This window comes from Anomaloglossus baeobatrachus (genome assembly GCF_048569485.1).
Source record: "Anomaloglossus baeobatrachus isolate aAnoBae1 chromosome 5 unlocalized genomic scaffold, aAnoBae1.hap1 SUPER_5_unloc_22, whole genome shotgun sequence".
NCBI lineage: Eukaryota > Metazoa > Chordata > Amphibia > Anura > Aromobatidae > Anomaloglossus > Anomaloglossus baeobatrachus.
Window position 1 is genome coordinate 245346 of NW_027441798.1, and position 24485 is coordinate 269830.

The window sequence follows — 24485 nt, forward strand, 5'->3', positions numbered from 1 at the left end:
TGGGGCTGAAGGGGTTAAGCAAATTTCAAAACTCCTTTTCCTACACAATTCTCGTCCCTTTAGTTTTTTTTCCTTTTTTTTTCTCTTTCATCCCCTCATCCTTCTCCCTCCCAGGTTAAAATGTTAAACCTATATAGATTCAACTATAATTTGTTACTTATTTTGCATATTGTCAACATAGCTTGTAAAAATTGTATTTCACTCTACGTTATAAAAATCAATAAAGTATGCATAATATTTCTAGTTTAGAAGGGAAATATAATGTGGGCATATTTTGTAATTGGGTAATTTTCACTATTTTGCTGCCTTCATGCAAGAAATGGGTGGTAAATTGTGTGCGTCAGTGAGTGCACAGATCTGTACACCATGTGTGGTCTCTCTTCTTCCGTTAGAGACCAGAATACATCGAATCCTAATTCCATTGCCCTGTTCTTAACCGAAAAACTGGGAAATTATTTGTTTTTGTTCTTTCATATTTCCCTACACTTATTCCGGGAGCAATTACTCTTTTATTTTTCCATTCACATTGCCATATGAAGGATTGTGTTTTTTTATAAAGATAATGTGCTACTTTTATCGGTCGGTTTTACTACTTACGTAGCACATCTCACATTGAATTTTTTTTCCTACCCAAATGATATCTCACCTCCCTTATCTCCATTAATGTTACATATGGGCTCATCTCCTTCCCATTCAGGTCCTTATAATATTGGATCCTCTCAGTGGAGATCTTCTACAGAAGAGAATCCTCCTGATTGCCCCGTGAAGGATGGATATGGACAGGGACAAGATGGCGGAGAGGCTATTACACCTCACCCTAGAGATCCTCTTCCGGCTTACTGGAGAGGTGAGAGATTCTGATGACGTCACATTACATCATTCTTATCTATGGGAATAACAGATGGACAGAACTGGAGAGGTGAGGACTCTGGAAATGTCTGGAGTGAGATTTATTACTGTGTCTCTCCATAACCAGGATTACACAGTAGTGAAGAAGACCTCTAGTGAGCGCTGTCAGGCCCCTGTGTCTGAGGGATGGGGAAGACCCCTGAGCCCAATCACGGGGCCTCCACCTCACCCCCCGATACATGAGGACATCAATGACCAGAAGATCCTAGAACTCACCTACAAGATGATTGAGCTGCTGACTGGAGAGGTGACACTGCTGGGAATGCTGGGACATTATACAGTAACGCTATGAAGGGATCGGGGGTGACGGTATCATTGTATGTGTCAGGTTCCTATAAGGTGTCAGGACGTCACCATCTATTTCTCCATGGAGGAGTGGGAGTATTTAGAAGGACACAAAGATCTGTACAAGGACGTCATGATGGTGGTTCCCCAGCCCCTCACATCACCAGGTAATAGACAGGACTAAATACACACGGCCTACAATTATCTGTATGTAAGGACTGAATTCAGTCCCTGTATGTGTCTCCTCCAGGTCTATCCAGTAAGAGGACAACACCAGAGAGATGTCCCCGTCCTCTTCTCCCAGAGGGCTGTAAACAAGAGGACCCCGATGTTCCTCAGGATGTGTTTCCTCCAGCTCTATCCTGTAAGAGATATCTACTCAAGTACTTTCTGCACTAATTTTGTGTTTACATTTTTAGGCTTTCTGCTATGTTTTTTTTCAGCTGTATTTTCTTTGCTTCTGCTTCTTCTGCTGTTTGTTTCTAGTGCCTTCTCTATATTGTTATGAAGGTGTACCGCCCCACGCTCGGCTGCAGCCGAGCCACTCAGATTCGGGCTCGTTGGTGGGTGGCTCGAGCGCTCCGGACCCACCGCTCCATTAGGAAGCGCACCTGGGCTTCCACGGCAGCACATCAGCGTCGTCCGGGCTTTCACCCACGCTGCTGTTCCAGGCGCGGGCTCCGGTGCTGCGGGCTTGCGGAATGGGTCAGCCATAGCGCTTTTGCAGGGTCCAGGAACCAGAAGTATGGCAGGTCCTGGAGTCCCTGCCCTTTATCAGCTCGGTCACGTGTCGCTGAATCTTCACCCGCCCCCCCTTGGTCTTTTCGCGGCACTCTCTTTTTCAGCCGATCAGTTTCGCTTTCCGACCTCTCGCTTTGCTGCACGGCTGCGTTCCCAGGGGGCGGGGCTTCAGTTTTTCGCGCTCTTACTACAGGGAAGAAGACTCTGGCGGGAATCTTCGCGCCAAAAGATGGCGGATTCTGAGAATTTTGCAACGGATCACCGCTGACTTTACTTCAAGGCGCACTTCATTAGGTAAGTGAATAGGTAAGTATCCTGTTCGTGATGCCAGAAGAGTCGATGTGTACCGCCCCGTGCTCGGCTCCAGCCGAGCCGCCCGGATCCGGGCTCATTGGTGGGTGGCTTGAGCTCCTCCGGACCCGGGGTCACTTCACTCTGAAAGGGGGTGCTGGCGCTTTTGGTGGGGGGTTAGGTGGGTGCACGACCGGAGCCGTGCTTGAGTTCGTGACGCCACCCACGGGTCGTGGTGAAGTTGGACACCACCGCTGCGATTACTGGGCACCCCGGGGGAGATGGTAGTGCAGCAAGATGTTAACCCCTCCGTGGGTAGGGATGATGGCCCCGGGACCCGTTGGGGAATAGCTGGGCGGTGCAGGGTGGTGCGCGGCCGGATGGCACTGTTGTACTCACAGTTCTTGACACACACAAGTCTCTGGTAAACCAAGTTGATGGTGGTCGGTGCCCGCAGCCGGCTGCGTCTGTCTGGTCCCCCACCCGGTTCGGTGGTCTTGGCCTTTCTCCTGCACCGTGTTGTGTATCTGTAGACTGCCTGCGCTTCAACGACAGGAGTCCACTCCCCGGCTTTGCGAATGTCGGGTGAGCCCTTTGCCCGCAGATGCTGGCCCGTGGGATCTCTCTTCCTGTGTGGTGGATTTCTATCCCCCTCGGTGGGCTGTTGTCTTCAGTCGGAACTTGGGTGGGAGAGGACCTATAGTCCAGACCGCAATCAGTTAATTAACTCAGTCCAGTGGATTGTGGACCTCGTTTCAGGGTCTAAGTACCCCCCTGTGTGCTCCGGTTTCTGAGTCGGGTCCCCAGGTCGGTACCGGCGGGCCACTACCCTGTCCCGGTCCACCACGGTTCCACCGAGCCGTCTTCCCGGCTCCTGCAGGCTAAGGCCACCGTTTGCCTACTAGCCAGAGTACCAGGGCTCTGACCCTGGCACCTGTCAGACTGCTGCAGACCTGCTACACAGGCCTGCTTCCACTCTCCTTCACTCCTCACAGACTCCCTCCTAAAACTCAACTGTTTTCCTGCCTCAGGCTCTCTGAACTCCTTGGTGGGCGTAGCCAACCGCCTGGCTCCACCCCTGGTGTGTCCATCAAGCACTCAGGGAGGTGACTAGGTTTTAATGGTTGGCTGATGTTACCTTATTGGGGGCCAGGTGTAATGTGGGGGTCTATCTGTGACTAAATGGCCAGTCCAGGGCGTCACACTCCCCCTTGGTTAATTACAGACCGTCCGCGGGCTGTCCGACCACCACCATTTATTTTGTAACTGAAAAAGATAAAAAAAAACAGTTAACAAGCATACTAACATATTTACAATTATGATTACTTCTGGTTTGTCCAAAGAAGGGAGGCACTATGCTTTAACGTTGCAAACTTGTAAAAACATTTTTATTAAACAGGAACGGGACGGGACCGGGTCCTTTCATTTGCCCACCCAAGCAAACCTAATCCTTGATGCTGCCTCTAAAAACAGGTCAGCACCCCTTTTCCCCAGTCCAGGAATCGGGTTCAGGTCCGGGTATTGCCCATACGGGCTGGGTACAAAGTTTCATACCCGGCAGTCTCTCAGAGGCCCCACGTCCAGGGGACCCCTGACCCGGAGGGTTGTCACCGGTTCCAATGGTGATGGGACCCCGGCCTCCTCTGCCGCAGGCCCTTCCTCCAACCAGCCTCCCCGGGGACTGTAGGACCTGAAAGGGTGGTCCGGGATTATTTACAAGCCTAAAAGTTTTTGGGTGGCCTGCAAGTTCTCAGCCATGTTCATTTAAACGGGCAGTAATGGGGATCAAACAAAGTCGCAACGGGGACGGGCAGTATGGCAGCCGAGAACCGCTACCTTACTCAAACTCTTCCTTGTACTCCTCCTCAACAGCAACTTCGGGACTGTATGGCGGGGGAGGGGACTGGGTGTGCCTCCGGGCACTGCGGATCACCCTTCTTTTCACATTGAGGGCGAACCATCCTTTCTCCCCGCAATACCGGGTGTAGCTCACCAGCTCTCCGGGCTCCAGGTCCCGCTCGGGGTGACCAACGGGCAGGTGCGTGTACACGTCCCTGCGGAACACAAACACTTCCGCCTCCAGGCTGGGCTCAAAGATAAACCCCCATCCATGGCTGGGGTCAAACTGCCGGACTTGGCCTTCGTAGGTCGGGCCCCGTACCCGATAGGTGGCGCTGCGGAGATTTTCTTTTTCTCTGATGGTCCGGACCAGCACCTCCGCCTTCTGCTTCTCTCGGGCCACAATCTCCCGGCCCAGCTGGCGCTGCTGCCGCTCCCAATATGGAGCGTCCTCTTTCTCCGGTTCCCTCTGCGCAGGGGTCGGGCCCAGCTGGAGCTCCCCCGTGCCGGCTACGACCGGCACCTTCTGCACTGGGGAGCCCCGCTGTGTCGTGGCCTGCTGAGCTGCCTCGCAGCGGCAACCCCGCGACGCCTCAGCCAAGGCTTGGAACCTGGGAGCGGCCAGCTTTAACTGCTGGGCTGGCTTCCGGACAACAGCCAGCTCCATCTTGGCCGGGCGGACTGCCGGGGCCTAGATCTCTTGAGGCGCGGTCACTTCCGGGACTGGCGGGTTCACACCAGGAGCCGGCATCCTCTGGAGATGGGTCTTCCAAGGAAGCGGTATTGGCGCCGGTCGGATGACTGGCTGTCCGCGGGCTGCTTCCACTGGTGGGTTCTCACGGGTGTCGGGGGCAGCGGACTGAGCGGGGGAGCGGCGGCAGCCGATATGGGTGGTGAGGAAGGCAACATAGAGGGCAGGGGCAGACCGGGTCTCTCAGCCGCGTCGGCTGGTCCCTCGGGGACACAGGGGCGTGGGTCGCTTACCCTCTCCTCCAAAATTGCCTCCACTTCACGTACCCGCACGGCCGCAGCTATCTCCTCCATCTTGGCCATCTACCACTCCATTAGGAAGCGCACCTGGGCTTGCAGACGGCGGCACATCAGCGTCGTCTGGGCTTCCACCCACGCTGCTGTTCCAGGCGCGGGCTCCGGTGCTGCAGGCTTGCGGAACGGGTTAGCCATGGTGCTTTTGCAGGGTCCAAGAACCAGAAGTATGGCCGGGTCCTGGAGTCCCTGCCCTTTATCAGCTCGGTCACGTGTCGCTGAATCTTCACCCGCCCCCCCCTTGGTCTTTTCGCTGCACTCTCTTTTTCGGCCGATCAGTTTCGCTTTCCGACCTCTCGCTTTGCTGCACGGCTGCGTTCCCAAGGGGCGGGGCTTCAGTTTTTCGCTCCCTTACTGCAGGGAAGAAGACTCTGGCGGGAATCTTCACGCCAAAAGATGGCGGATTCTGAGAATTTAGCAACGGATCACCGCTGACTTTACTTCAAGGCGCACTTCACTAGGTAAGTGAATAGGTAAGTATCCTGTTCGTGATGCCAGAAGAGTCGATGTGTACCGCCCCGCGCTCGGCTGCAGCAGAGCCGCTCGGATCCGGGCTCGTTGGTGGGTGGCTCGAGCGCCTCCGGACGCGGGGTCACTTCGCTCTGAAAGGGGGTGCTGTTGCTTTTGGTGGGGGGTTAGGTGGGAGCACAGCCGGAGCCCTGCTTGAGTTCGTGATGCCACCCACGGGTCGTGTGAAGTTGGACACCACCGCTGCGATTACTGGGCACCCCGGGGGATATGGTAGTGCCGCAAGATGTTATCCCCTCCGTGGGTAGGGATGATGGCCCCGGGACCCGTTGGGGAATAGCTGGGCGGTGCAGGGTGGTGCGTGGCCGGATGGCACTGTTGTACTCACAGTTCTTGACACACACAAGTCTCTGGTCTGGTAAACCAAGTTGATGGTGGTCGGTGCCCGCTGCTGGCTGCATCTGGTCCCCCACCCGGTTCGGTGGTCCTGGCCTTTCTCCTGCACCGTGTTGTGTATCTGTAAACTACCTGCGCTTCAGCGGCGGGAGTCCGCTCCCCGGCTCGGTGGGCTGTTGTCTTCAGTCGGAACTTGGGTGGGAGAAGACCTATAGTCCAGACCGCAATCAGTTAATTAACTCAGTCCAGTGAATTCTGGACCTCGTTTCAGGGTCTAAGTACCCCCCTGTGTGCTCCGGTTTCCGAGTCGGGTCCCCGGGTCGGTACCGGCAGGCCACTACCCTGTCCCGGTCCACCACGGTTCCACCGAGGCGTCTTCCCGGCTCCTGCAGGCTAAGGCCACCGTTTTCCTCCTAGCCACGGTACCAGGGCTCTGACCCTGGCACCTGTTAGACTGCTGCAGACCTGCTACACAGGCCTGCTTCCACTCTCCTTCACTCCTCACAGACTCCCTCCTAAAACTCAACTGTTTTCCATCCTCAGGCTCTCTGAACTCCTCGGTGGGCGTAGCCAACCGCCTGGCTCCGCCCCCTGGTGTGTCCATCAAGCACTGAGGGAGGTGACTAGGTTTTAATGGTTAGAAGTATACAAGGCACTCCCAAGATGATTTGAAGAAATATTTATTCATGTGCATAATAAAAACGTTTTCGGTCCTATGTGGACCTTCCTGTCATGGCACAGCCCCCATACAGCGGTGGATTCCGCGTCTGACAGCCCACACAGCGTGTTCCCTCACACATGTGCTACTGAGGAAGGTCCACACGGGACCGAAAACGTTTTTGTTACGCACATGAATAAATATTTCTTCAAATCATCTTGGGAGTGCCTTGTATACTTCTCACTGTTTGGCTTTGGAACCTGAAGTGCACCCCAATATCTCCTAGACGCATATATAGGAAGTGCCATTCTCTTCTTGCTAGGTTTTAATGGTTGGCTGATGTTACCTTATTGGGGGACAGGTGTAATACGGGGGTCTATCTGTGACTACCTGGCTAGTCCAGGGGGTCACAAAGGCAACTGAAAGACCTACAGAGAGTTCATGAATACCCTGTTTCCCAGAAAATAAGCCCTAGTTACAGTCAGGGCCAGCGTTGGGAGGAGTCAAACTGTGCAATTTCTCTGGAACCCCACTTTCTTAAGGACCTCATCAGTTTTATTTGGAAGCTGAATGTTTAAGGACCTTTGATGAAGTCATGTGACTTGATGTAACCAAAGGTCTCTTAATTGCAGGAGTCTAAAAGAACTGAACAGGACACAGGCTGACATGCTGGTCTGGCATTAGGGGAAAGGGAGAGCAAACTGGACAATTTCACAGGGCCCCCATTCTCCTAGCGGCCCCAGTGTTTATATGCCGATTATAGGATTGCTTAAGGACCTTTTTGACATCACATCATGTGACCAAAGGTCACATGATGTGATGTCAAAAAGGTTTAAAGCTGAAGAGGAGACAGGCTGGTGTGTGTGTGTGTGTGTGTGTATAGCTAGATAATAGAAAAAAAAAAGAGTTACAGCCGCACACTGAAATACCAAATTTTTAAACTGCTAAAAAATATCTAATAAAATTATTGCTTTAGAGAATGTGAACTACTGGCAAACTACCCTGGAAGGATTGGAGACACCTATAGAAGGACATTTGACACATAGACCTTTGATTCTTCAAAGCAATTATGCCAGAATTCTGTCAGAAATCACTTTTCAATCTATTTTTTGTGCAACACAGAGTTGTGAAAAAAGATTGTGCGACTAAATTATCACGGCGCGCTGTGCTGACATCACTCGTATGTCCTTCAGCTCCCAACAGTACAAGCAGACATGGCCTCGCCATGGGCTTCGCCACCGCGAAGAAGCTGACTTTCAAGCACGTGACTGTGATTGGAGGAGGTCTGATGGGTGCCGGGATAGTGCATGTAGCTGCAGCAACCAGACACACTGTTGTTTTAGTTGACCACTCTGATAACATCTTGAAAAAGTTTGCCAAAAGTATTGAAGACAGCTTGAAAAGGGTCACTAAAGGTCCAGTCACACTAAGCAACTTACCAGCGATCCCAACAACGATAGGGATCGCTGGTAAGTTGCTAGGAGGTTGCTGGTGAGATGTCACACTGCAACGCTCCAGCGATCCCACCAGCAACCTGACCTGGCAGGGATCGCTGGAGCGTGGCTACACGAGTTGCTGGTGAGCTCACCAGCAACCAGTGATCAGCCCCCAGCGCCGCGTGGAAGATGCTGCGCTTGGTAACTAAGGTAAATATCGGGAAACCAACCCGATATTTGCCTAGGTTACCAGTGCACGGAGCTACACGTGCAGAGAACAGGGAGCAGCGCACACTGAGCGCTGGCTCCCTGCTCTCCTAGTTACAGCACACATCGGGTTAATTACCCGATGTGTGCTGCAGCTAAATGTGCACAGAGCAGGGAGCAGCGCACACTGAGCGCTGGCTCCTTGCTCTCCTAGTTACAGCACACATCGGGTTAATTAACCCGATGTGTCCTGCAGCTACATGTGCACAGAGCAGGAGCCGGCACTGACAGTGAGAGCGGGGGAGGCTGGTAACAAAGGTAAATATCGGGTAACCAAGGACAGGGCTTCTTAGTTACCCGATGTTTACATTGGTTACCAGCCTCCGCAGAAGCCGGCTCCTGCTGCCTGCACATTTAGTTGTTGCTGTCTCGCTGTCACACACAGCGATCTGTGCTTCACAGCGGGACAGCAACAACTAAAAAATGGCCCAGGACATTCAGCAACAACCAACGACCTCACAGCAGGGGCCAGGTTGTTGCTGGATGTCACACACAGCAACATCGCTAGCAACGTCACAAAAGTTGTTCGTTAGCAGCGATGTTGCTAGCGATGTTGCTTAGTGTGACGGGGCCTTAAGAAGATGTTTGCAGACAAGCCTGAGCTGCTCCACAGTTCATCAGCAAAACCCTCTCAAACTTCAGCACAAGCACAGACCCAGTGGCCGTGGTGCACAGCAATGATCTGGTGGTGGAAGCCATAATAGAAAACTTGGAAGTGAAAAACGCACTAATGAAGACACTGGACAAATTTGCACCAGAACACACCATATTTGCCAGCAACACTTCCTCATTGCCAATAACTGACATAGCCAACTCCACAACTAGGCAGGATTAGTTCGGAGGGCTGCATTTCTTTAATCCAATACCAATGATGAAGCTGGTGGAGGTCAATAAGACACCAATGACTAGCCAAACGACTTCTGACTGTCTCATGCACTTCAGTAAAACACAAGGAAAGATGCCTGTGTCATGCAAGGACACCCCAGGGTTCATTGTTAACCATCTTCTGGTACCATACCTAATGGAATTCGTGCATCTTCATGAAAGAGGTCATGCATCTAAGGAAGACATGGATGTTGCAATGAAATTGGGACCCCCTTTTTGCCTCCAGTGAATTGCTCTATAAGTTTGGAAAGAAGACCGGGGAAGGATTTTATAAAGACAGATGGTTGGCCTGGCTGCACTGCAGAGCTATATTGTTATAGTCTCTTGTTTGCTTTGATTACGATGACCGTTGTTGGTTTTACATTGCACGATTTTCTCAGCACTTATTAACACTCTAGTGACTTACAGTCATGATTCTCTATTTCATCAACATCCTTTTGTACTTCTGATTCCAAACATTGATAGATCATAGCCATTCTACAGTCAATAATAAATGACTGTACAAAAAATAAATTGTGCAACTTTTGGAGGTTTCATGGCAATTTTAACCAGCTTTGCCAAAATGGGCAGAGCTTTGCCAGAAGAAGGGGTGTGATGCCACCGCTTCTCTAATTCATAACAAACTGTGATGTTCCCTATGCCAGAAATCTCATGCCAGTCCCTGACATCAATTTTCAGTGTACATCGCTGATCTTGATGAATTGGAGCCCTAATGTTTATCTACACAGACAGCAAGACCCTGCTACCTACTTTGGTTACAAAGCCTAAGGATAGGCCATCAATGTTACAGTCCCGGACAAGCCCATTAAATATTTGGCATCTAAAAAAAGTAAGATCGGCAGCACTCTGCGGTGTGAAAAATGTTAATGTTGCTTCATTCAAACAGGTGAGACAACATAGGGGAGGTGAGGGGAGGGGGCACAGAGCACAACGGTACCGTTTCGCACCTCTAGGGGTGCTTTCACGGGTCCACCACCGGTTCTGCATAGTAGGGTTAGGGCATACAATTTGCAACATAGGAAGCAATGGTAGGGATGATAGGTAATAAGATTACAGGTCCACCAGTCAGGACTGGAAGGACAAGAATTTGGACATCGCCCAGGGGGACTAACGATTCCTTATTTTATTTTTGGTAAACAGATCTGAGGTTAGAAGGAGCTCGTATCGGTAATGTTTATTGATTTTTTGGATAATTTCCAATTTAGAGGGGATAGTTATTTCTCTCCAGTGGTCTGCCAAACACATACGTGCTGCTATTAGAATGTGTGATACAATTGGTCTCAAATCGCCAGGGAATATATGTAAACCGATCCCCAAAACCACTAGCGGACCGCTCAAACTTCCAGCCAGGCTTGTAACTGAGGTAATAATGTTAGACACTTCTTCCCAAAAAGGCCGGATGAGCGGGCAATCCCACCACATGTGCCTTAGGGAACAAACACCCGAGTAGCCCTTCCAGCAGGATTGGGGATAGGCACCACGGAATTTAGAAATCTTCAGCAGGGTGTAGTACCAGTCAAAGTGAACTTTCTTAAGCTGCTCAAGATGATTGATACAGGAGGAATATTTCTGCAGGTTGCCAGAAGCGGACCAGCATTGGTCTGGGGTTGAGGAGAAAGCAAGAGCCCCTTTCCCAGCGCCTCATATACGCTTGTTTAGGACCATTACCGGGGGAATTAAACACTTTATATACTACCGAGTGGCCGTGTTTTTGAGAGGAGGAGGACCTAAAAAAATTCTGTATTGGCGAGCAAACAGCACTATGGCAGCATAAGGGAAATACACATGAATTTAAAAAAAATGCCGAATTTGCAGATACTGGTAGAAGTCATTTCTGTGAAGGCCAGATTCATCCATTAGGACAGAGAAAGGTTTCAACTCCTGAATTAAGAGGATATCTTTCATGACCATAATACCACTCATCACCCAATTGCCTAACGCGAGGCCATCCGCATGAAGCTCCAAGGCTCTAATGGAGATAGACTCAAATTTAATCACCTGATGAGAAGAGACCAGATCAGACCAGTAAGAAAATGCCACTTTCATTGTCTGCAGGAGAAGAGAGGGGGCAAAGGAACTAAGTACTCGCGCCTCCAGTAGAAATCTCAAAGTCCCACGTGGGCTCAATTATTTCTCCACAAGCACCCATTTGTGAGTACTAGAATCATCATATCACTCCCTTAACGCCTCTAGAACCGCTACTTTATGGTACAAATAAAAATTCAGGACCCCCAGACCACCATGTGAATAACTATAAAATAAGGTAGACATACCAACCCTAGGTTTCTTTCCTGCCCAAATAAATCTGCTCACAACTTCCTGCAGGAGAGAGAGAAACCTCTTGGGGAACCTCAAGGGAAGACAGCGGAATCAATAAATAATTTTTGGTAGGAACATCATCTTAACTATCTGAATGCGCGCCATCCAGGAAAGGGGTAAATGTATTTGATTGTCTATGTCCTTTCGAATGGAATCAAGCAGCGTATTAAAATTTTGTTTGACAATATTGGAAAGTTTACAAATCCTTGGTCCTAGGTACGAAAAGCCATCCTGGGCCCAAGTATATGAGACAAGTGAGGAGATTTTATCTGTAACAGATGGTGGAACATTAACTGAGAAGAGAACCAATTTTCCTTCGCTTAGCTTGTAATATGAAATCTTAGAAAATTCAAGTGGAGCTTTTTTGATCCCTATCAATGATCTTTCACTATCAGTGCAAGAAAGTATTACATCGTCTGCATATAGACCGATCTTATGTTCTACAGGGCCTATTTTAACTCCAGAGATTTCCGGGTTGAGCCTAATGGACTCCGCCAGGGGCTCCATGACTAAAGCAAAAATTATAGGAGAAGGGGGGCAACCCTGGCGGGTCCCATTAGTCAGGTCAAATCTATCAGAATAGAAGCCTGCTGCACAGACCGAAGCATTTGTTTTTTTTTATAAGGCCATAATAGCACCCTTTATATTACCAGAGAAACCAAATGTGTCCAAAACGGCATCCACATAGTCCCAGTGTACCCTGTCAAACGCTTTTTCCTCATCTAGAGACAGGAATACACCGCCGGTACCACTGGACTCAAGAAAATCCATCAAATCAATCACTGTTCTAGTGCCATCTATAGCCTGCCTCCCTGGGACAAATCCCACTTTGTCAGGGGAGACCAGGGCCGGCAAACCTGAGAGGAGTCTATTAGCCCAGACATTTGCATATAACTTCACATCACAATTCAAAAGAGAGATAGGTCTGAAGTTACCAGGACAGCTTAGAGGCTTCCCCGGTTTAGGAATAGTAGTGATTGTCGCAGCCTAGCTTTCAGACTGGATATCAGATGAGTCCCTCCATAGTGAGAACGTTCTAACCAAAAATGGAGCCAAGATGTGCGCAAACTGGCGGTAGTAAGAATTAGAAAAACCATCTGGCCCGGGGGCAGAAAGTCTCTTAAAGGAATTAATAGCCCAAACTACTTCCTCCTCAGGAAGGGGGGCATTAAGAGCAGCCAGAGCCATGGGGGAAAGTTTGGGAAAATTTAGTTTAGCAAGGAAAGAAGAAATTTCACCCTTCGTGGGCTGGAGTGTTTTAGGATCTGACGAGATTATATAGTTGGGAATAGTATTCTTTAAACTCACTAGCTATATGAGTAGGGTTTAAAACTTTGGACCCGTCGTGCTTAATCAAAAAGGGAATGGCCATCCGAGCCTCCCATTTCTTCAAACGACTTGCTAGGACCCTACCGGCTCTATCACCCAAGCTATAGAATTTGGATTTAAGCTTTTTTAGATTTTTTTTCTTAGGAATACAGCATAAATGATCTCAGCTGATCTCTCAGACCTCTAATAGAGTCAAGGCAAATGTCAGAGGGGTGGGCCTTGTTTGCCCTTTCCAGGAGCTGGAGTTTAAACAAAATATCATTAAATGCTTTTAACCTTTTCCTTTTCTCCATTGCTGCAGTTTTGATGAGGACACCTCTAGCAAAGGCCTTATGGGCTGCCCAAAGAGTTTCATCCGAGACCATTTGATTATCATTAACCCCTTCACGACCGGCCGATTTTTCGCTTTCCGTTTTTTTTTTCGCCATTCTTTTTCTGAGAGACGTAACTTTTTTATTTTTCAGTCAATATGGTCATGTGAGGGCTCATTTTTTTGCGGAACGAGCTGTACTTTTAAATGAAACCATCAGTTTTACCATATTGTGTACTAGAAAATGGCAAAAAAATTCCAAATGCTGAAAAATTGCAAAAAAAGTGCGATAGCACTATGGTTTTTGAGATATTTTATTCACTGTGTTCACTATATGGTAAAACTGATGTGTGGGTGTGATGCCTCAGGTCAGTGCGAGTTCGTAGACACCAAACATGTATAGGTTTACTTTTATATAAGGGGTTAAAAAAAAATCGGAAGTTTTTCCGAAAAAAGTGGCGCACGTTTTACGCCATATTCCGTGACCCGTAGCGTTCTCATTTTTCGGGATCTTAGGCTCAATGACGGCTTATTTTTTGCGTCTCGAGCTGACGTTTTTAACGGTACCATTTTTGCGCAGATGCTACGTTTTGATCGCCTCTTATTGCATTTTGCGCAAAAGTTGTGGCGACAAAAAAACGTCGTTTTGGCGTTTGGAATTTTTTTGCCGCTACGCCGTTTACTGATCAGATTAATTGATTTTATATTTTGATAGATCGGGCGTTTCTGAACGCGGCGATACCAAATGTGTGTATATTTTTTATTTTTTTAACCCTTTAATTTTCAATGGGGCGAATGGGGGGTGATTTGAACTTTTAGGTTTTTTTGTTTTTTTTTAATTTTTTAAAACTTATTTTTTAACTTTTTTTTTTTATTTTACTAGTCCCCCTAGGGGGCTATTGCGATCAGCATTCCGATCGCTCTGCAGTATCTGCTGATCACAGCTGCAAGGCTGTAAACAGCAGATACGCTGTCTTTCTCTTTTGCTGTGCCCCGGGCACAGCGAAAGTGAAACCAAGTCAGGTGTAGTACAGGAGTCATCACATGACCCTGTGCTACCATGACAACTATCGGGAGTCACGTGATTGCGTCACGTGACTTCCGGTATCGGGCGGTAAGGAAAATATTACCGCAATCGCGCTTATAATGGCGCTGTCATGTATTGACAGCGCCATATAAGGGGTTAATCGTCACGAGCAGATAACGATTCTGCTCGTGCCTAGCAGGCACACATCTCAGCTGTGAAAATCGGAGGACCGCGGGCAGTAAGATTATGTCATTTAGGACGTAATTTTACGGCCCGCGGTCGTTAAGGGGTTAATGGCAAAAAATTTATTTTTTGCCGAGCGATTTCATCGCTGGTATCTTGGTTAGTGAGGATATAATCATTCAGTTTCCATTTGTAAGGAGACCGGGTAGGACCCTCGCCTGAAATTGTTAACATAACGGGCGCATGGTCTGACCACGTAATGGGGCCAATGTTAACCTTTTCACATCCCAACAGTAACAAATCATCTACTAAGATATAATCTATTCTAGAGTAGGTATTAAACCTTAGGGAGTGAAAAGAGTAGTCTCTCTCTCTCCTGCATGAGCATATCGCCATATATCATGAAAACGAAACTCACGGATCAGGTGGCCCATCTCTTTTCTGGCCGCGGCTTGGTGGGAACAATCTAGGGATTTACACATAGGGACATTAAAGTCTCCGCATATCACCGAGGAACCCTTTGCCACTCCCCTAAAAGACTCCAAAAATGTATGTATGAATTTTAATTGGCCCACATTGGGAGCGTACACTGAAGCAATAGTGAATTGCACATTGTTTAGTAGACCAATTAAAATAACATATCTCCCCTCAATGTCCCCCACCACCCTTTCAAGCTGGAAGGCTACAGAGCTTTTAATGAGGATTCCTACACCTGCCCTTTTGTGGACCTTATTGTCCAAAAAACTGATGAGGATAATTAACATTTTTCATTCTACCATTATCCTGGGCTAATAAATGTGATTCTTGAATGCACAAAACATCACTACTCGCCTTTATTGCCTCCTTCCAGACCCATGACCTTTTATGCGGAGAATTTAATCCCTTTACATTTAGAGACAATACCTTTAAACCCATGGTATGTAAGGCCAGAAGTGGCTGTAATAGCCGAGAATCTGCTTCCTTTGGAGTATTAATCCTGCAGAAAGAAATGGTACAAACAGGCAAGACCCATCAACAAATAACATGACATAACAATTAAAGAAAAACTGAGAAACAAGTTGCTCCTCACATAACATGACGGAGCTACACAAGGACTGACAAGCACTCAAAACAGTAAGAGCGAAAAAAAGACGCTCGTGGGGCAGGAACTGCAGGTGGGCAGGATGCGGCCACAAAATTTAGTAGCCAGCACCCTCTGTAGAAACAAAAAAAAAATCCAGAAAAATGGAGACCACGACCTCAAAAGGCGAAAGTTATGGGAACTTCAAGCTTTAAACCATTCAGGGTTAATTCTCCTGTTTTGGGGTGAATCTTTATCCAAGGTAGATGGCGGAGGGGGTGGAATATCCCAGTCCTCAAACACTTTTCCAAGTTGCGCAGTAGAGAAGCAAACCCGAGTGTTACCATTTTTACTGACAATGAGCTTGATAGGGAAACCCCAACGATATATAGTGCCTTTATCCCGTAGAATCTTTGTAAATGAGGTGAATTCTCTCCTCCTCGCAAACGTGCCAGCTGAGAGATCAGGGAACACCGAATGGCGAGCAAATCTGTCTGGCAGGGAAGGTTTCTTCTTTAAACCAAGCGGGAAGGCCTCCTTTGATTTATAGAAGTGAATGCAGGCAATAGTATCTCTAGGAATCGAAGGGTTAAGTCCTTGAGGCTTAGGGATTCTGTGGATCCGGTACACTAAGATATCTCTCCCTTCTGCTTTAGGCACAACAGCTTGAATAAAGTCCTGTAACAGGGGGAGCAAATCTTTATCATGTACTTCTTCTGGTATTCCTCTTATTCTAACATTGTTTCTCCTGGATCTGTCCTCCAGGTCCAGCATTTTAGATGTTAACTTGCAGACTTCAGCTTTAAGCTCCTCATGCTCATCTATCAGGGCATTGTGGAACCCTGTTAACTCCTCCATTTTGTTCTCCAAATGATCTCTGCGGTTCCCTATGGCTCTAACTTCCCCCTTCAGCTCTGCCAACATGCTCTTTATATCATTTTGCTTAGATTTCCTGAAAGCTGCAAAGAGGGATTTCATTTCCTCCTTTGTGACAGGCTGGTTATCAGGACTTACCATTTCCACAGTGCCCGCAGTCTCCATGGAGCTTCCTCTGCTTGAGACAGAGGAAGTAGCAGAGCGTGCAGGCCCTGCAGACTTTGCAGCATGAGGGGAGGCAGCAGCCATCTTAGAAATCCTCTCCAGCCCGGAGCCTCTGGCAAAGAAGTCAGATACCTTTCTGGGGGAGCTCCGGAGCCTGGTTTTGGACCGCCTCATCTGATCCCAGGGTGATACTGAGTGCCTAGAGAAAGATTCACCGCTGAAGGAACTGCCGGTAAGATGTGTGAGCCACTTCACCGCCTGAAGTTGTCAGAGCTCCTGGATTATGTGACCAGCACCATGCTCTGCTAGGCCATGGCCGAAATTGTCTATGTTGTGCATCAATGTCACAACGAGATGCTTGCAGGCATCACCAACTGTCATGGTGGCATCAGGATCTGTGGAAATTACAGATTCTGGCACTCTGCTTGCTAATTTCTATGATGTTTGTGAGCAGTGCAGGGAGACGCAGGCGTCGAACCACACTGTTACGGGGGGACCGGCAGATTAGGACCAGGGGGTATATATCCTAATCGCCAGTCAGTTTATCTATGTGTGTGACACAGCCTTTAGTCTCAGACATAACACAATCAGGCTGAGCATGCTCACTAGGCAAAACACCGGGCTTAAACTCTGGCTGGGGTAAATCGGCGCACGCATGCGCACTAGCCGCCTCTCCACACTTAGACGTGGTGGAAGGAACAGCCAACTGGACAACCCGAGGCACGGCCAAGAACGGCAGCCGGCGCCTGGGCGCAACAGGAACCGCAGCAGGCTGCTTGCGGCTATGGCGGCGCCAGTTCCTAACAGTAACCCCCCCTCTAGCGGCCCTCCCACTCAAATGGTCTATAGTCGCCACAGATACCACTGAGCGACGGGCGGAAGATGGAGACATGCAGTGTGAGCTGCAAGACTCGCTCCACCGCGTAATCACCCCCGATGACCAGTCGATATGTGGGGAATGTTGCTTCAACCAAAGAATACCCAGCAGAATATCATCTGCACCCTTAGGGAGAACCAGAAATGAAATGGTCTCCCTATGCCCAGATGACATGGCAAGGGTAATGGGCACTGTCCGCTGGTGAATTACCTTGGGCAACAAGGACCCATCCAATACACGGACTCTCACTGGCCTTGGCATTTGCACCAGTGGGATGGCATGCCGCCGGGCAAAAGAGGAGGAGATGAAACTATCCCCAGCACCTGTGTCCACACTTGCCCTTGTGGACCATGTTGACCCCTTAAAGGAAATGGACGCGGGAAACGTCACCCTAATGGATGACGCAGAGTCCAGTCTACCTTCAGCTATGGTCACCAATCGCGGTCGCTTACCCTGACGCTTTGGGCAACGGTTGGCATAATGACCAGACTGCCCACAAGCGAAACAGGAAATGCCCTTGTGACTCGAAGACCTAGCAACACCAACCCTAGCGATGTCCATAGGGACAGAGATGTCCTCTAAGGGAGGTGCAGTAGGAGAGACCACTACAGTGGCTAAACGACCCTCTGACCTGCGCTCCAGCTGACGTTCGGAGGTCCGCAGGTCAATGCGGGTAGCCAGAGTCATGAGGCCCTCAAGGGTAGTTGGTACCTCACGCGACGCTAATGCGTCCTTCACGTGCGAGGCTAATCCCCTCCAGAACAGTGGAATGAGAGTCCTCTCTGACCACCCCAGTTCTGCAGCAAGTGTCCTGAAACTCACAGCATATTGACTTGAGGAGGTACGCCCCTGCTCCAAAGTCAGTAGCTGTAGGGCCGAGTCATGAGTGACCTCAGGCCCCAGGAACACTTGTCGCAAGGACTCCAAAAACTCCTTAGAGTCCTGTACTACGGGGTCATTCCTCTCCCACAATGGTGTAGCCCACTCCAGTGCTCTATCAGAGAGCAAGGAGATGATAAACCCCACCTTCGACCTCTTTGTAGGAAACCGTGCAGCCAACAGCTCTAGATGGACTGAGCACTGGTTCACGAATCCCCTACATGCCTTGTTGTTCCCCGTAAACTTGTTGGGCAGCGAGAGGTGAGGGAGGGTTGGAGTAGGCTTGGTGACTGACACCATTGCAGCCGCTTGAGCCACCACATCATCCATATCAGCAGCAAGAGCAGACTTCTCCAGAGACCTCACTCTCGCATCAAGCTGCAGCATGAACTGACGTAGCTGCTCCATCTCCGCCATGCCAGCCAGACCCTGGCGCAGTCTTACTGTTACGGGGGGACCGGCAGATTAGGACCAGGGGGTATATATCCTAATCGCCAGTCGGGGCCCACCGTGCTCCAGATGACAAAGGAGCTGCTGGCACCTGAGGGTTAGGCGGAGACTATACAGCTGGATGGCTCTGAGATAACCCAGGAACTCTGGGAACCGGTCACGTGTGTTTGGACATGTCAGACCAGACGACAACCCGATTAGCGTTTAGGTGCACCTAGCGCTACACCAACCACGTGTGCAGGAAACACGTCAGGCCGGGTGGTAACCAGGTAGCGTTAACCGGAAGACCGCCACGAAAGCGCCCTGTCGGCCACGTGTGTAGGACACGTCAGGCCGAACGGTCCTCCGATTAGCGTTTCTGGCCACCTCTCGACTGGCCACGTGTGTGTAGGACACGTCAGGCCAGATGGGTACACCAGTAGCGTTGACCGGGAAGCCGAGTAGGATAAGGAACACCCTGTTAACTCCACAGGGGTCCTGGGGTACGCTGTCCGTGCGCGTAGGGGGCACAACCGGACAGGTGGCACAGCAGGTGCGTTGTCCGTGTGCGTAGGGAGCACAATCGGACAGGAAGCACAGCAGCCGCAGCCCAGTTAACGCCACTGGGCTGCTATAGCAAGACTGGAATGGCAGGAGGGAAGCACGGCGCCTGACCCTGATGTGCCGAGCCACGAATCTTGGCGTGACAGGCACCGTTCGCCTAACCCTACCTACCGCTGCCCAACATAGGCTTATGCCGCAATGAGGCTCTAACATGGAGGTGTGCTCTGACTGAGCAAATGTGAAGACTGCGCACCTCCATGTTGTCTCCAGCCCCTTTTATAACCTGGGTCCGCCCCAAACCCAGGGTGGAACCACCAAGGTCCAATAGCAGAGTGCCATGTCATCAGTGACATCACATGCGACCTATCCGGAACCACCACATCATTGATGACCTCATGGCAGCCACGCCCCAAACACTTCACCAGTCATCGTCTGACGACCAATACTGAGGTGCCAGATCATAGGGGCGGGCCTCTGCGAGCCAGTCCGGAGTTGCCACGTCATCAGGACACCTGACACCCTCTGCCCTATCAGGGCCTGCCACCTCACAGACATGCTCAGTGAGGTCCTTACCGGACCTAGCCTCTGGTGCATCAAGTGTCTGAGCATGCCCAGTAGCCTGAGCAACAGGCTCAGAAAGCAGACTATCAGTTTGAGCATGCTCAGTAGGCACATCCCAGAACTTAGACACAGCACGAAGTCCAAGTACCTGTGCAAAGAGGCTGTTAGGGTTAATTGTGGGAGCATGCTCAGTAGCCCGAACTGAGGACTTAGTCTCAGACATAACACAATCAGGCTGAGCATGCTCACTAGGCAAAACACCGGGCTTAAACTCTGGCTGGGGTAAATCGGCGCACGCATGCGCAATAGCCGCCTCTCCACACTTAGACGTGGTGGAAGGAACAGCCAACTGGACAACCCGAGGCACGGCCAAGAACGGCAGCCGGCGCCTGGGCGCAACAGGAACCGCAGCAGGCTGCTTGCGGCTATGGCGGCGCCAGTTCGTAACACACATACTTAGTAAGACTAGCAACAGTTATTATCTGCTGAGCTCCTTGTTAATGTATTTGATTACATGCTGTAGTGGAGCCAGTATCATTTGCTCCCCTTCTGTATATGCTGGCTGGACTATTCCATTAATGCCAGCTATAGTTTACCTATACAGGTCTGGTGAGGTGTTGTGATACAAACTAGTGGTTGTTGTGCATTATTGCTGTGAGCAGTTGTGGTGTTAACCCTTGTTGTCTTTTTGTTTCTGCCTTAATGCTCTTGCTTTTCTCCTTAGTCTCACACTGTTTATTTCTGTGAGTTTGCAATGTGTCTGAATTTTGGTTTTCCTGTCTGTCTTAATCTTTATTTCCATCATACTCCTGTCCCTTCCTTCCACGTTCGGGGGTAATCCAGTGGTTAGGGATAGCCTACGGTTTCCTAGCATGAGGGAAAGTATAGGAGCTCCCTGTCCCTTATTATCCTACAGTCACATTGCGACAATCAATCAGATTATTTACTGTAGCACATTCCAGAGAACTGGTGCTAGGAATGGGAGATCCGAATTAACGAAGATGTAACTCTAAAGGGTGCTTTACACGCTGCGACATCGCTACTGATATATCGTCGGGGTCACATCATTAGTGACGCAAATCCGGCGCCGGTAGCGACATCACAGCGTGTGACACCAAGGAGCGACGATCAACGATCGCAAAATCGTTCAAAAGCGGTGATCGTTGACACGTCTCTCCTTTCCTTAATATCGTTGCTGCAGGTACGAAGTTGTTCGTCGTTCCTGCGGCACCACACATCGCTATGTGTGACACCGCAGGAGCGACGAACATCTCCTTACCTGCGTCCACCGGCAATGAGGAAGGACAGAGGTGGGCGGCATGTTCCGGCCGCTCATCTCCGCCCCTCCTCTTCTATTGGGCGGCCGCTTAGTGACGCCGCAGTGACGTCGCTTTGACGCCGAACGCACCTCCCCCTTGAGGGAGGGATTGTTCGGCGGTCACAGCGACGTCGCTGACAAGCGTGTGGAGCTGCCGTAGCGATAATGTTCGCTACAGCAGCGATCACCAAAAGTCGCACAAACGACGGGGGCGGGTGCTATCGCACTCGACATCGCCAGCAGTGTCGCAGCGTGTAATGTACCCTTTAGATCTCGAAATTGGAAAACAGATTCAGAATAATTTGTTTCCTAAATTAATTTCTAATAATATAGTTTAAAAAAATAAATGTACTTTCAAAATTATATAATTAAAAAATAATAACATTGTGTTTGTTTTTAACAGATGACTGTATCAGGAGTTCACATGGAAATATATCTTCAGAATTTAAAACAGATGATCAAACTACCACACATGAAACATATGAAGAGCATGCTGTTGTCCCAGATATACCTCCAGTCCTTCCTCGGAAAGCTTTATCATCTGATCTTTTCAAACAAGTCCAAAATTACGATTTATCACAGAATTGTAAGCAAAATAAAAGTTACAGAAAGGATGTGGAACATGAAACGGCTCCTACAAGGGAGAAACTATTTTCATGTTCAGAGTGTGGGAAATGTTTTATGCGGAAATCAAACCTTGTTAGACATCAGAAAAGCCACACAGGGGAGAAGCCATTTTCATGTTCAGAGTGTGGAAAATGTTTTATTCAGAAAATAAACCTTGTTAAACATCAGAAAAGTCACACAGGGGAGAAGCCAATTTCATGTTCAGAGTGTGGGAAATGTTTTACTCAGAAATCAGATCTTTTTGTGCATCAAAGATCTCACACAGGGGAGAAGCCATTTTCATGTTCAGAATGTGGGAAATATTTTATTCAGAAATCATCTCTTGTTTGGCATCAAAGATCTCACACAGGGGAGAAGCCATTTTCATGTTCAGAGTGTGGAAAATGTTTTATTCGGAAATCAGAGCTTGTTAGACATCAGAAAAATCACACAGGGGAGAAGCCATTTTCATGTTCAGAGTGTGGGAAATGTTTTATTCAGAAATCAGACCTTGTTAGACATCAGAAAAATCACACAGGAGAAAAGCCATTTTCATGTTCAGAATGTGGGAAATGTTTTATTCGGAAATCATATCTTGTTTGGCATCAAAGATCTCACACAGGGGAGAAGCCATTTTCATGTTCAGAGTGTGGAAAATGTTTTATTCGGAAATCATATCTTGTTTGGCATCAAAGATCTCACACAGGGGAGAAGCCATTTTCATGTTCAGAGTGTGGGAAATGTTTTATTCAGAAATCAGACCTTGTTAGACATCAGAAAAATCACACAGTGGAGAAGCCATTTGCATGTTCAGAGTGTGGGAAATGTTTTATTCAGAAATCAGATCTTTTTGTGCATCAAAGATCTCACACAGGGGAGAAGCCATTTTCATGTTCAGAATGTGGGAAATGTTTTATTCGGAAATCATATCTTCTTTGGCATCAAAGATCTCACACAGGGGAGAAGCCATTTTCATGTTCAGAGTGTGGAAAATGTTTTATTCGGAAATCAGAGCTTGTTAGACATCAGAAAAATCACACAGGGGAGAAGCCATTTTCTTGTTCAGAGTGTGGGAAATGTTTTATTCGGAAATCACACCTTGTTAGACATCAGACAAGTCACACCGGGGAGAAGCCGTTTTCATGTTCAGAGTGTGGGAAATGTTTTCTTCAGAAATCACACCTTGTTAGACATCAGAAAAGTCACACAGGGGAGAAGCCATTTTCATGTTCAAAGTGTGGGAAATGTTTTATTCGGAAATCACACCTTATTAGACATCAGACAAATCACATAGGGGAAAAGCCGTTTTCATGCTCAGAATGTGGTAAATGTTTTACTAGGAAATCATATCGTGATGACCATCAAAAAAATCACACAAAATAAACCATTTTTATGTTCTGAATGTGGAAAATGTAATTTTCAGAAATCAAATTTTGTTAAACATGTTAAGAAGCCGCACAGGGCAGGAACCTTTTTCATGTTGTGAATAATGTAATGTTTAACTGGTAAATCAAGTCTTGCCGACCATCAGAAAACCATCAGAGCGGAGCAGCCATTCTTGCTTTCAGAATTTGCCAAATGTTTTTCAACATTAATCAGGTTCTGTTGTCAGATGAGTCACATGGGAGAAACCATCATAATGTACTATAATTCAAAGGGTTTTATCCAAAAATCAGCTACAATTGAAAGAACCATTTTCTCTCTTTTTAAACTTATCGTATTTTTCAAACCATAAGAATGTGGTCATGATGCACTGTTATGGGGGGTTCTGCTGCTGACACTGTTACGAGGGTAATATCCCCCAGTTTCTAGTGCAATGTGTTTGATGACTTTCCATTTAAATATGCTTATATCAAATCTGTGGCTGCCTTTATTATTTACTAAAACAGTGAAGAGCCACAGATTAGTGAATTTTTTTAAATATAATCCAGTACCAAAACTTTTGGAAGTGTTCCTAATGTCCCCAAAAGGAACTTTCAGGTTGTGAGATCCCACAACCCTCAGTGATCACTCACAGTGGAAGAGTAAGCTCTACGACCCCAGCTCTGTGGCATCCTTCTTAAGCAGTTCAGTAAAACCTTAAAAAGTATGTGACCACGCTAGATTAGTTGAGAGAGCAATTTCTCGTCCTTAGAGCAGCCGCAGAGATTTGTGGGATCCCGCCCTGCACACTGAGATCCCACAAAATGGAAATTCGAGCTCCACTTTGCTAGTAACTTAAGTTGGGTATTTCGAGAGCCTTTATGAACATTTCTGAAAGGTTTTGATACTGGATTATATTTAGATAATTCACTAATCTCAGGTTTCCCACTGCTTTATTTACTAAAAAGCGCAGTCCCAGATTGGAGATAGGAACTCATAAGTATATTATATTGTATATAATTGCATTTCTAAACTTGTTTTGTTAATAAATGCTGGTAAATGTATATTCATGTCTGTCTTTCTCTATTGTTTAGATGTTATGATTTTGCCTCAGAACCTCAGAAGTTGAGGCAGAGCTGTAGGCATTTAGCACAAAAATAGTGAGGGGATGTCACAGAGTTATCACGGCTGGAATCCAATGGCAGAAATGTTGGAAAATCCCAGAGATTTGCAGAACGTGTTGTTAACTGACAGTTTTTTGTTTGTACAGCAGCGGACTCTATGACTCTGGGAAACTGTCAGTTTTTACTCTGTTGCTGGCCTCTGACTTCCTTTATAATCCTCACCCTGGGGTGCTTTGGATGAGGTTTATAGTTGTTCCTGGCTGTGGTTTGCAGCAGT

General features: G+C 48.2%; 1 protein-coding gene across 1 annotated transcript; it reads left to right on the forward strand.

Moving 5' to 3' along the window:
- The first annotated feature begins 1243 nt into the window (after positions 1-1243).
- On the forward strand, positions 1244-24124 carry LOC142259010 (uncharacterized). The gene is made up of 3 exons (XM_075331547.1): positions 1244-1361; positions 1445-1558; positions 21520-24124. The coding sequence occupies exons 1-3, from the start codon at positions 1277-1279 to the stop codon at positions 23103-23105; spliced, it is 1785 nt and encodes a 594-aa protein (XP_075187662.1). The 5' UTR covers positions 1244-1276; the 3' UTR covers positions 23106-24124.
- Positions 24125-24485: the final 361 nt, after the last annotated feature.

Coding starts and splice junctions, on each gene's coding strand:
- LOC142259010 (XM_075331547.1), top strand. CDS start 1,277: ATGGAGGAGTGGGAGTATTTAGAAGGACACAAAGATCTGTACAAGGAC. Junction 1,362..1,444: donor CCAGCCCCTCACATCACCAG/GTAATAGACAGG, acceptor TGTCTCCTCCAG/GTCTATCCAGTAAGAGGACA. Junction 1,559..21,519: donor GTTTCCTCCAGCTCTATCCT/GTAAGAGATATC, acceptor TGTTTTTAACAG/ATGACTGTATCAGGAGTTCA.